General features: G+C 46.3%; 3 protein-coding genes across 5 annotated transcripts; 2 read left to right on the top strand and 1 right to left on the bottom strand.

Annotated features, from left to right (window-relative positions):
- Positions 1-38: 38 nt before the first annotated feature.
- Positions 39-1,058, top strand: LOC118283264 (complement C1q-like protein 4). Its single transcript, XM_035605047.2, has 3 exons — positions 39-232; positions 383-499; positions 653-1,058. Exons 1-3 carry the CDS (start codon positions 148-150, stop codon positions 949-951), a joined length of 501 nt encoding a protein of 166 aa, XP_035460940.1. The 5' UTR covers positions 39-147; the 3' UTR covers positions 952-1,058.
- Positions 1,059-1,856: 798 nt separating this feature from the next.
- rab39bb (RAB39B, member RAS oncogene family b) lies at positions 1,857-11,282 on the bottom strand. 3 transcript variants are annotated; one of them, XR_004784465.2, is made up of 4 exons: positions 10,977-11,282; positions 8,811-8,991; positions 5,871-7,462; positions 1,857-2,788 (listed from the first exon to the last, which is right to left on the bottom strand). XR_004784465.2 is itself a non-coding variant. In XM_035605015.2 (3 exons), the coding sequence occupies exons 1-3, from the start codon at positions 11,189-11,191 to the stop codon at positions 7,217-7,219; spliced, it is 642 nt and encodes a 213-aa protein (XP_035460908.1). In that variant the 5' UTR covers positions 11,192-11,282; the 3' UTR covers positions 5,323-7,216. The 3 variants fall into 3 exon arrangements, 1 of the variants encoding a protein (XP_035460908.1); XR_004784467.2 differs by having other exon boundaries at positions 6,407-7,462; XM_035605015.2 differs by lacking the exon at positions 1,857-2,788 and having other exon boundaries at positions 5,323-7,462.
- LOC118283266 (cerebellin-2) lies at positions 3,338-4,382 on the top strand. Its single transcript, XM_035605055.2, has 3 exons — positions 3,338-3,515; positions 3,720-3,848; positions 4,009-4,382. Exons 1-3 carry the CDS (start codon positions 3,449-3,451, stop codon positions 4,302-4,304), a joined length of 492 nt encoding a protein of 163 aa, XP_035460948.2. The 5' UTR covers positions 3,338-3,448; the 3' UTR covers positions 4,305-4,382.
- Positions 11,283-11,337: the final 55 nt, after the last annotated feature.

Below are 11,337 nucleotides of genomic sequence, written 5' to 3'. Positions count from 1 at the left end.
CTCATCACCACGGATTCTCTGTGATTGGTTCGTCGGGCCCGTTGCACAACTTTGCCGACACATAAAAGCAGCCGCAGGACGTTGTGATTCACAACTCGGGAGACGAAGAGGATCAGAAAACAATCTGCCTGACTTCAACATGTGTTGATGTGTTGTCCAACAGAGATGGAAAGAAAACTGGAGAAACTGGAGGAGAAGCTGAAGGAGCTGGAAGACAAGATGAAACCATCAGGTGAGACTGAGACTTTTAGGATTCTTTTAGGGAGAAACATTCAAGTTCTTTAGTGTCAAACTGCAGCAGAAGAGACTGACTGGTGAAACTATGATGTCATTCACAAGGTACATTGAGTGAAACTGTTTGAGATGTTGTGTTTTGGTCCAGTGGCGTTCAGCGTCGCAGCGGAAGACGGCAGAGTCGCCGGAGACCTCGGCGACAACACGACTCTGAGGTTCAACACCGTGATGTTAAACGTGGGCGACGCCTACAATCTGTCGACAGGTGAACAGATCGGAGGCAGCCACGCCCACTGTCTCACCTGTGGACCTGTGGTTTGACTGAAGGATTGAAAGTTGTGATTTTCATACATCAGATATTTTTGTGTGTGTCTGCAAACCTCCCTCACTGCTCATGAACATCTTCTCGTGTCCGCAGGCGTCTTCACCGCCCCCGTTGACGGGCTGTATTATTTCACCTTCTTCTACCGAACTCCAGGAGGTCAAAGGGAAAAAAACAGGTCCGGTCCGATTTTGTACAAGAACGACCAGGAGCTTGTGAAGATCTCCGGTGGCCAGGCCTGTAATGACGGAACGGAGTCTGCAGAGAACGCGGTGATCCTGCAGCTGAGGGCAGACGACGAGGTGTGTCTGGCGCCGCCTGGAGGTTATGTGACCTGGGCAGCAGGTCGCCGAGTCACCTTCAGTGGGTTTCTGCTCGCCTTCTGCAAAATGTGAGACGAGGCCAAGAAGCTGAGCCCAGCGCTGCAGGACCAGTGAACCAGGCCGCCGCTGTCATGTTCCTGTTCCTGTTCAACCAGAATAAACCATCGTGTTCAGTGAAATGAGTGTTGACTGTCTCCTGTTTCCTTTTATGACGACAAAAATCTGTCCGTTTAATTCGCAACCAGACCATCATGTGTTTCTCCAACTAGTTCCACCTAACCGGAGGGTCGGAGGTTCGATTCCCGCCTTGTCCACTCCACATGCCCAAGTGTCCTATGAGGCAACACTCTGAATCCCTCTTTATTGTTGCAAAGTTGAGTTTGTTTCCAACAAAATATTCCCAAATATCAGTAATAATATTTTTTAAATACCAACTGAAGACATAAACCAGGAACCATCTTGGGTTTTTCTTTTTTTTTAAGCAGTGAGAATGTGTTTTTTTAATTCAGCCACTTGACACACACATTTGATTTTTGAATTACATTTCAACCAGAGGAAGAGAGAGTGTGGATTGAAGGCTGTGATTTACAGTATCACCGTCTGAACGTAACCACTGCTTTAATCTCCACCAGACGGATTCTTGTAATTACAATAACAACACTGACACTTATAGGTGCAATGATGTTATCATTATTATTAATAATAATAATAATAATAATAATAGTGATGGGTTTGGGGAAGGGGGGTACAAACCCTGGTTCAGGTAGGGGTTGGGGTTAAGGGAAGGGGGGTAATAAACATAATGTGATAATAACTTTATTTATGTTGCACATTTCTTTACACATGAACAAAGTTATTCATTTAAATCAATAAAGTTTCTTTTTATAATAGTTAAATAGTACAGTGAGGTCTAAGTACAATAATAAATAAAAACAAATGCACCTTGTATTTGATATGTACAAGAGCAGCAGAATTATAGTAAATCTGTTATTTTACATTAGGTAGGATCCATTTAAATTAATAAAGTATATTTTTATAACAGTTAAATAGTATAGTTAGGTCTCAGTGCCACGGGTTTGAAAGAGCAGGATGGAGGTAAAAAAGAAAAAAAGATTATTTAATAACTAAGGTAACAAAAAACAGACTTAAATAAACAAGATCCAACCCTCCAAAATAAAGTGCAACGGCATAATAGAATTCCTGAAGTTGCCTGGAGGTTATCTCACCTGGGCAGCATGTCAGAAATCTGCTCCCTTCTCAAGAAAATTAATCAATCATCCGTAAGAACCGGGATAACTGACGGGAGGCATTGATGATTTAATGGGTCATGATATCTTTCATAACTTCCTTGTTCCAGGGAACTCCACCTACAGGTGACCACTCCTGTGTGAGGCACTGTGTCCACAATGTTCAACGGAAACGTTCTAAACTCTACATGCTCCGTCCAAGACCCGGACCACCACCTCAGCCCAGGACGAAGGGGGTCCCAGGACGAAGGGGGTCCCAGGACGAAGGGGGTCCCAGGACGGATGGGTCCCAGGACGAAGGGGGTCCCAGGACGGAGGGGTCCCAGGACGAAGGGGTCCCAGGACGAAGGGGGTCCCAGGACGAAGGGGGCCCAGGACGGATGGGTCCCAGGCAGGAGGGGTCCCAGGTCCCAGGACGAAGGGGGCCCAGGACGGATGGGTCCCAGGAAGGAGGGGTCCCAGGTCCCAGGACGGAGGGGTCCCAGGACGAAGGGGTCCCAGGAAGGAGGGGTCCCAGGACGAAGGGATCCCAGGAAGGCGGGGTCCCAGGTCCCAGGACGGAGGGGTCCCAGGAAGGAGGGGTCCCAGGACGAAGGGATCCCAGGAAGGCGGGGTCCCAGGTCCCAGGACGGAGGGGTCCCAGGGCGCCGGGTTCTGGAGGGCTGTGGCAAGGGAGACATGAGCAATGTCTCCTGGTCAGAAGGACATGCGTTCTTCCAGTCTGAAGATGATATACCATATATGTATGTGTGATAATAAACTTTATTCATAAAGCACTTTTCTTAACAAAGTGCTGAACAGGAAGAGGAAATGATAGAGATGAATACAAAAGAAAATAAAAAACACAGGAGTCCACCTCCGATGCTCCAGAGCCCAATGAGGACCAGAACCCCTGACCCCTGACCCCTGACCCCTACTGGAATCAAACAATAATACCTGTCCTGTGTATCGGTGTGTGTGGTATTATCAGCTGATTGTACAGTCAAGTGTCCAATGACATACAGTGATTATTTAATATTCGTCAGATTGAAGAAGTGATGTGGAATCTAAACCAGAATCAAAAACACTCAACGTCTTCAAAACAACTTCACTGTTCAAACACATGAACCAGTCACACCCTCCCAGTAAACAGTCTTTGTTCCACACTTTTCTCAGGAACAACTTCAGATTTCCTCAACACCACAGATTCTCTGTGATTGGTTCGTCGTGCACCGGCCGACACATAAAAGCAGCTGCAGGGACGTTGAGATTCACAACTCAGGAGACGAAGAGGATCAGAAAACAATCTGCCTGACATCAACGTGTGTGATCGTCCAACAGAGATGGAAAGAAAACTGGAGAAACTGGAGGAGAAGCTGAAGGAGCTGGAAGACAAGATGAAACAATCAGGTGAGACTGAGACTTTTAGGATTCTTTTAGGAAGAAACATTAAAGTGGTTTAGTGTCAAACTGCAGCAGAAGAGACATTCACACGTCATCTCCAACATTGTTCTAATGATACCTGTGGATGAATGTGGATTCATTGAGCAGGAAAACGATGATGTCATTCGCAAGTTACATTGAATGAAAGTGTTTGAAATGTGTTTTGTACAGGAAAAGGCAAAGTGGCGTTCAGTGTCGCAGCAGAACAGGGCGGGGCCGTCGGACCCTTGAGCGCAAACACGACTCTGAGGTTCAACACCGAGATGTCAAACGTCGACAACGTCTTCAATCTGAATACAGGTGAACAGATCGGATGCAGCCGTTCCTCTTCATTTGACTCAGTATCAGTTGATCGTCTTCAGTTTCTGGTGTGTTGTGGTTTTCATTATTATCCTTGCAATAAAAAGGATGAGCATGTGAACCTCCCTCACGGCTCATGAACATCTTCTCGTGTCCACAGGCATCTTCACCGCGCCTGTCGACGGGTTGTATTATTTCACCTTCTTCTACCGAACCCCGGCGAACCAAGAGTCCATGCTGATTCTGTACAAGAACGGCCGAGAGGTTCTGAAGAGCTCCGAGACAGCGCGCTACTATGGCGGAACTGAAACGGCAGGAAATGCAGCGATACTGAAGCTGAAGGCGGATGATGAGCTGTATCTGACGCTGCCTGCAGGGAACAGCATTTGGGCAGCGGGTCGCCAAACCACCTTCAGTGGTTTTCTGCTGGATTTCTGCCACTGTCATCACGGGTGACTCCTCAGAGACGAGGCCAAGAACCAGTGAACCTGTACAACTGTGTTCAACCCAAATAAATCATCCTGGCATCAGTGATACGAGTGTTGACTGTTTCCTTTACTGCTTCATGTCGCAAGACTGACGAGAAATATCAAACATCCATCTGAATTTGTGTTGCTCGCGAAATTCCCAACTTGGTCGTGTGTGTGTTGACTTTGTACGTGATCTCATTGAGCAGACAATCCGCTGCACGTTTGGTTTGAACGCAGCACTGGAGCACAGACTGTGAATAAAGATGGACGATGCACGCCCACTTCCTCCCGTTCTACAGAAATGAAGCTAAAATATCCCAGATTCGGTTCATGACTCATCCATTAACATGGAGGGGGCGGGGTTTATGAGCCATACTGCAGCCAGCCACCAGGGGGCGGGGTTCATGAGCTATGACAGACATAGCTCATGACAGAAAATAAAATGCTTGGGACAGTGTGAACAAAGTAATCAATTATAAAAACCAATAATCTGAGCTGTGACTGTATTAGGAATATGGATGGGCAAACTATGTGGGATTGCAGATCAGATTTAGAGTCAAAAAGTTCTCATCAAAACCATGTTTTTCCGATATCTACTCCAGTATTATCTTCGTCAAAACATTTAAAACTCAAGTTGCACACAAAACCATCCAGGTAGTTTAAGGAACATGCAACAGAATCTTTCTGTTTAAATGACAATAAATAAAATTTATTAAAACCAGTATGTCAGAGTTAACTTATTAAAATATTTGGTCCCGTGTTGATTCCACAAGAATCTGAACTGGTGCTCGACAAACCATTTTCAAACGGACGGATAATGTGTCAGACTATTTCTTGTCTGGGCGCAAACCTCGTAGACCTTCGCTATCCCCCATCTCCAGTCTTTGTGCTAAGCTAAGCTAACTGGCTGCTGCAGGTTAAGATGTCATCGCTGTTTCCCCGTGTCGTCGATCGTTTCCTTCCACTCTGCGATACGGGGTCAAATAAAGCAGTCAAACATAGAACAAGATGAATGTTTAAGTTTTAATCCAGTCAATCAATCAAAAAAGGGCATGGTGGTACCGAGGTGTCCCCTATCAGATGATGGACCAAACCAACCATCCATCACGTTCAATTAGGTCTCCGCTCACATCAACGACAGCTTGAACGTGGTGCAGCCAATAATGAAATATTTGAAATGACACAGAGTAAAAACCCATGATGCTTAAACTTTCTGATAAAGACATGAATCTTGTTCATGTCATTCGCAGACGTCGTGATTCATTGTTCTCTAACGCAGGCGTGGACAGGAGCGAGGGCCCGGAGCAGCAGCAGCATCCTGCAGGTTCAGGTGGCAACGCGGCGAGAGCAGCGCCACCTCCTGGTCACGATCGGGAGTTTTAGCTCTGCACTGGGCCACGCAGGCCTTTACATAAGGTCATGGGGTTGGTGTCAATCAACTCACGTTCGACCACATGTTCATCGAACCAGAACCTGATTCGGACGTCATCTGTGTCAAAGATGAGGTTCAATCTGAGCAACGTGTGGTTGAAAAGAGTTTTTTCGACTTTACCTATTTAACCCTGTCCAATCAGTGCAGCTTCCAGTCGTCACGGAGACACATCCACCTGCACCGAGTCCGTCTGCGACCGAGAACACGGAAACAGCAACCAGATGAGAAGGAGCTGGTCGTTGGTCCGTGCGTGTTGTCACGTCTCCTGGAATTCAGAAGATGGCGGGCGACGTTGTTACATCATATTCTCTTTGATTTGAGACTTTTAAAGCTTTTAAATGCAGCACTTAATCGTGTTACGGTTCGGGTTAGTTGTCGTTGTGCACTAACATCAGACGACAGATATCAGGACATCAGCGCTACAATAAAAAGTCCCTACATCGACCGCTGTTCTTTTGCATTTTAATATCTGCCACTGTCGGAGGACGAAGGGGAAACGGCGGAGCGGAAGGTGTCGATGATGCGCCATTAAAAAGAACGAAGAGTTAGAAGAGTGTAGAACCAATCACGTTGCTCCCTGTTAGACTGGAATACATTCAACTGAAAATGAACAATGTGATATGACACACAACTATAAGGCTTGTTGAAATGAAAACCTCTCAGCTCGTCGTGTCCCGGTGTCGGCGTCGGGCTGGTTGGATGGAGACTGGACCCTTGTGGTGGGACAGTCCCGTCCACACACGGGTCTAGGTCATGTGGTTCTGCTGTGGAGTCCGTTGATCAGGTTTCTCTAAATGTCCCAGATTAAGCTTTGCCGTCTGGCTCTCCACTCGCGACCAGATGAAGGCGGAGAGTTAGGAGTCAGAAGTCCGAACTCCGTCAGTGAAGCTGTACTCGTCTCTTCCTGTTTCAGTCCAACGGGTGAAATTGGCAGAATGCTAGTGGACGTTAGTACGTTGTCAATATCATTGAGTTCACTGGAGGTGTGGATTGTTCCACAGAGAAATAATCAGATTCTTCTCCAGGACTCGGACGGTGGAACGTGTCAGCACATGAGAAACAATGACTCCTGTCACCGAGGATGAGGCGATCGAGAGGTTCGAGAATGAGCCACGTTGGACAGTGTGATGGTGGTGGGTTCGTATGTGATCATCATGTAATTGCATATTGAAGGAGAAGAGGAGAATCCAGTGGAAGGAGTCGTGAAGGGAGAGATGACGGGAGAAAGAAGGAGTCGGCTCACGAATCCTCGTTCTGAGGCCTTTCGAAGACGTTCAGGACAAGAAGCCCAGAACAGAACGTCAGTGAACGAGCCTTCAGACACTTCCCTTCAGTTGTCCACTCAGGTTCCGTGACGCCCTCATTCTTCAAACAATCCTTTAGTCTTGGGTCTGAAGACAGAACAACAGAGGGGTCACCAACAGTTTCCTCTGAATCCTTCCTCCCATTGCTGGACTCTGTCCAGATCAACAGAGGCAGCGGCGGTCGCTCTTGGTCACCTCCTCGGAGGAGTGGACCACGTTGGGCACGAACCCGCTCTTCACGCCCTCCCAGCCCTCCTGGATGGTGATGTCGCCGGACCGCACCAGGGCGAAGATGTCCCGGGTCAGCTCAGTGAAGGCGTGCTCCACGTTGATGGCGTCGCGCGCCGACGTCTCGATGTAGCGCATCCCGTACGCTCCGGCCAGCTTCTCCGCCTCCTGACGGGTCACCTGGAAGATCAAGTTCGATATGATGAAACATCCTCATGGGGAAACTGGACAAGAGTTCTGAGATCTTAAATCCAGATCACCAGGACGACGTTCCCAGAGACTGAAGAAAAACATTGAATCATCCGCTCTCAGTTACATGTTGGAGACAATCAGACTTCTACTGTACGTGATGAGAGACAGATGACGACAGGAAACACAAGATGACTCAGCATTTCTTCATATGAGCCTGTAAATAACTAAATAATAAATAATAACCCGAGATTAAACCTGACGACTCGCAGCTGATCTAGAACTGGACAAAAGGTTAGTTTTAAACCTGCACACTTTGATAAATCCTCTCTCTCTCTCTCTCTCTCTCTCTCTCTCTCTCTCTCTCTCTCTCTATATATATATATATATATATATATGTATATATATATATATATGACGTAACATTCAAAAGAGCCAGTCTCCATCTGCAGCAACGAAATTGTGAGAAAAGGATGGCTGCAACTAACGATTATTTTCATAATCCACTAATCTGTCAATTATTTTCTCCATTCATCAATTAGTTGTTTGGTTCATAAAATGGTGAAACATGTTGATCGTGTTCCACAAATCCAAAAATGTTTTGTTTTGTCCACACACCAGAGATCTTCAGTTCACTGTCACAGAGGAGCAAAGAAACCAGAACATATTCACATATAAGAAGCTGAAATCAAAGAATTCTGACTTTTTTTTTCATAAAAAGTACTTGAACAGATTAATCGATTATTGAAAATAGTTGGCGATAAATTTAGTAGTCGATTACTGATCGATAACTGTTGCAGCTCTAAAGAAATGACTGAGTTCATATTTCAGTTCAGCTGCCTAACTGTACTGTACCGTACTGTATTGTACTGTAATGTGACGTACTGGACTGTACTGTAATGGACTGTACTATACTGTACTGTACCGTACTGGACTGTACTGGACTGTACTGTAATGGACTGGACTGGATTGTACTGTAATGGACTGTACCGTACTACACTGTACTGTAATGGACTGGACTGGACTGTAATGGACTGGACTGGATTGTAATGGACTGGACTGGACTGGACTATACCGTACTGGACTGTAATGGACTGGACTGGACTGTACTGTAATGGACTGTACCGTACTGGACTGTACCGTACTGTACTGTACTGTAATGGACTGTACTGTAACATACTGGACTGGACTGTACTGTACCGTACTGTACTGTAATGGACTGGACTTTACCGTACTGGACTGTACCGTACTGTAACATACTGGACTGGACTGTACTGTACCGTACTGGACTGTACTGGACTGGACTGTACTGTAACGTACTGGACTGTACCGTACACACCTGGCGCTGGGCCTCCAGGTCACACTTGTGGCCGACCAATAGGAAGACGATGCTGTGGGGTTGGACGTGGCTGCGGGCCTCCTCCAGCCAATCGTGGACGTTCTGGAAGGAGCGGCGGTTGGTGATGTCGAAGAGGAGGAGCCCGCCCACTGAGTTACGGTAGTAGGCCCTGGTAATGGACCTGCACGGGTTGGTACAAAGAAACAAGTAAAGACACCTGTTACGTAAGCGGTTGAAGGGGGCGGGGCTAAGTCGTGTATTCTCTTTATAAAACAAACGTCGGTCATAAACCATTGAAGAAATCTGGATTTAATTTCCCCCCAGTACTTGAAGAGCTTGTTTGTCGTGGTCGTGTTGTCTTACCGACCTGTGACCAGCAGGTGGCACCAGAACAGAGATGTGACGATGTCATGGAGAGAGCTCTGAAATATAGTTTTGAAACCGATATTTAGAACCAACAGTCGATCCTTGAATAGAACTTTTAAATTTGTCTCCTTCCGGATCTCAGCGTCGGGAGCGATTTGGATTTTGTTTCCACTAAGGAGAACGTGGCGACGCTCTCAGACACAGTTATGGACGTGATTGATAAATCTTGATATTGGATTTAGAGGGTTTGTGCTGCACGACACTGGGTCAGGACAAAGAGAAGGAGAGGGAATAATAAGAATAATAATAATAAAAGGTCGTTATGTAACCGGAGAGAAACGGATGACGGGAGGCGTGAAGGAACGTGAGAGCGAGAGAAGTGATGGAGGTGTCGGGTGTCGACGACAGATTGAAGTGATGATGGAAACGTATGAAAAATATTCTTCTTCCTCACGAGTCTCAAAATGGCTCCTGTGGTGTTTTGCATTGCGGATGATTTTTTTTTTTTTCAGACTCGTCCTTCGCTGTCAACGTGTCACAGTTGCCGTGGAGACGGTGATCACGGTGACAGGTGAGAGCAGGCCCTTCTGTCATGGTGTGTGTGTGTGTGTGTGTGTGTTATCGACACACTCGTTTCAACTTTATGATTTACAAAATGCACGAACCTCGGACCTGTGACAGGCTCGATTTGAATCGACGGAACTGTGTTTGTTGTGAATCACCTGTGATGTTTCAGGTGAAAAGAAAACATGGCCGCCTCCTCCTCCTCAGAGACAAACCCCTCGGGTCCCTTTCTCCTCCTGCGCCGCGTCGCGGCTCGTTTTGAATCCCGGATCTTTTCTTTGCTCAGGCAAATTTAGTTCCAGGTAGAAATTCCAGTTTTCAGACCTTCAGGCTCAATCCCTGACCATACGTTACTGTTGTTACTGTACGTTACTGTTGTTACTGTACATTACTGTTGCCACTGTACATTACTGTACGTTACTGCACGTTACTGCACGTTACTGTACATTACTGTTGCCACTGTACATTACTGTACGTTACTGCACGTTACTGTACATTACTGTTGTTACTGCACATTACTGCTGTTACTGCACGTTACTGTACATTCCTGTTGTTACTGTACATTACTGTTGCCACTGTACATTACTGTACGTTACTGCACGTTACTGTACATTCCTGTTGTTACTGCACATTACTGTACATTAATGTACATTACTGCTGTTACTGTACATTCCTGTTGTTACTGTACGTTACTGTTGTTACTGTACATTCCTGTTGTTACTGTACGTTAATGTTGTTACTGTACATTCCTGTTGTTACTGTACATTCCTGTTGTTACTGTACGTTACTGTCGTTACAACAGAGGTTGTGGAGCAGAATTCACTGAAGTTCTGAACTTAATTAAAGATACAAGACAAGTTTATACTTACTAATAATTCACTATATTTCTGACGGACGAAGTGTCGTTGGGTTTCAGATGAACCTTTTTATAAACCGCATATTATCATTTCATTAGATATCATATTCCTTCCTTCTGTTGATGAAACTACACAATATCATGTAAAGTCGTTTGAACCAGCTGCCGCATTAATATACCAGAAGTCAAACAATATAACAGTGACCTATAGGCGGCAAACTGATATCTTAAAGATGCTTATGTTTAAAATGTTTTTTTTATTGTTATTTTGTGGTTTCGCTACTAAATACTTCACATCCACTGTAAATAAATATGATTTCATGTAGCACAGTGGGTATCAATTCTCCAATAAATCTCATCATCATCATCATCTTCCGTACCTGAAGCGCTCCTGACCCGCCGTGTCCCAGATCTGCAGCTTGATCCTCTTGCCGGGCTCGATCTCCACCAGGCGGGAGAAGAAGTCCACGCCCACCGTGGGGTCCGACACCTGCGCGAAGCGGCCCTCTGTGAAGCGGCGGATCAGACACGACTTCCCCACCGTCGAGTCGCCGATGACGATGAGCCGGAACTGGTAGAGCCAGATGGCCTCCATGACGCGGCCCGGCGCTCGGTCGGTCTGTCTGTCTGTCTGTCTGTCTGTCTGTCGGTCTGTCTGTCTGTGGGTTGGTCGGTCGGTCAGTGGGTCGATGGGTCGTGGGTCTGTCTGTCTGTCTGTCTGTCGGTCGGTCGGTTGGTCTG

Source organism: Scophthalmus maximus, chromosome 12, assembly GCF_022379125.1.
Source record: "Scophthalmus maximus strain ysfricsl-2021 chromosome 12, ASM2237912v1, whole genome shotgun sequence".
Taxonomy (NCBI): domain Eukaryota; kingdom Metazoa; phylum Chordata; class Actinopteri; order Pleuronectiformes; family Scophthalmidae; genus Scophthalmus; species Scophthalmus maximus.
Note: the sequence above shows the minus strand (reverse complement) of the source record. Positions and strands in the feature narration are given on the sequence as shown.

What these genes read in the sequence shown, in the direction of transcription:
- LOC118283264 (XM_035605047.2), top strand. Translation starts at nt 148, where the DNA reads ATGTGTTGTCCAACAGAGATGGAAAGAAAACTGGAGAAACTGGAGGAG. An exon ending in AGACAAGATGAAACCATCAG is followed by an intron (nt 233 to 382) that starts GTGAGACTGAGA and finishes GTTTTGGTCCAG; the next exon opens with TGGCGTTCAGCGTCGCAGCG. An exon ending in CGCCTACAATCTGTCGACAG is followed by an intron (nt 500 to 652) that starts GTGAACAGATCG and finishes TCGTGTCCGCAG; the next exon opens with GCGTCTTCACCGCCCCCGTT.
- LOC118283266 (XM_035605055.2), top strand. Translation starts at nt 3,449, where the DNA reads ATGGAAAGAAAACTGGAGAAACTGGAGGAGAAGCTGAAGGAGCTGGAA. An exon ending in AGACAAGATGAAACAATCAG is followed by an intron (nt 3,516 to 3,719) that starts GTGAGACTGAGA and finishes TGTTTTGTACAG; the next exon opens with GAAAAGGCAAAGTGGCGTTC. An exon ending in CGTCTTCAATCTGAATACAG is followed by an intron (nt 3,849 to 4,008) that starts GTGAACAGATCG and finishes TCGTGTCCACAG; the next exon opens with GCATCTTCACCGCGCCTGTC.
- rab39bb (XM_035605015.2), bottom strand. Translation starts at nt 11,191, where the DNA reads ATGGAGGCCATCTGGCTCTACCAGTTCCGGCTCATCGTCATCGGCGAC. An exon ending in GCGGGTCAGGAGCGCTTCAG is followed by an intron (nt 8,992 to 10,976) that starts GTACGGAAGATG and finishes CAACCCGTGCAG; the next exon opens with GTCCATTACCAGGGCCTACT. An exon ending in ACCTGGAGGCCCAGCGCCAG is followed by an intron (nt 7,463 to 8,810) that starts GTGTGTACGGTA and finishes TTGATCTTCCAG; the next exon opens with GTGACCCGTCAGGAGGCGGA.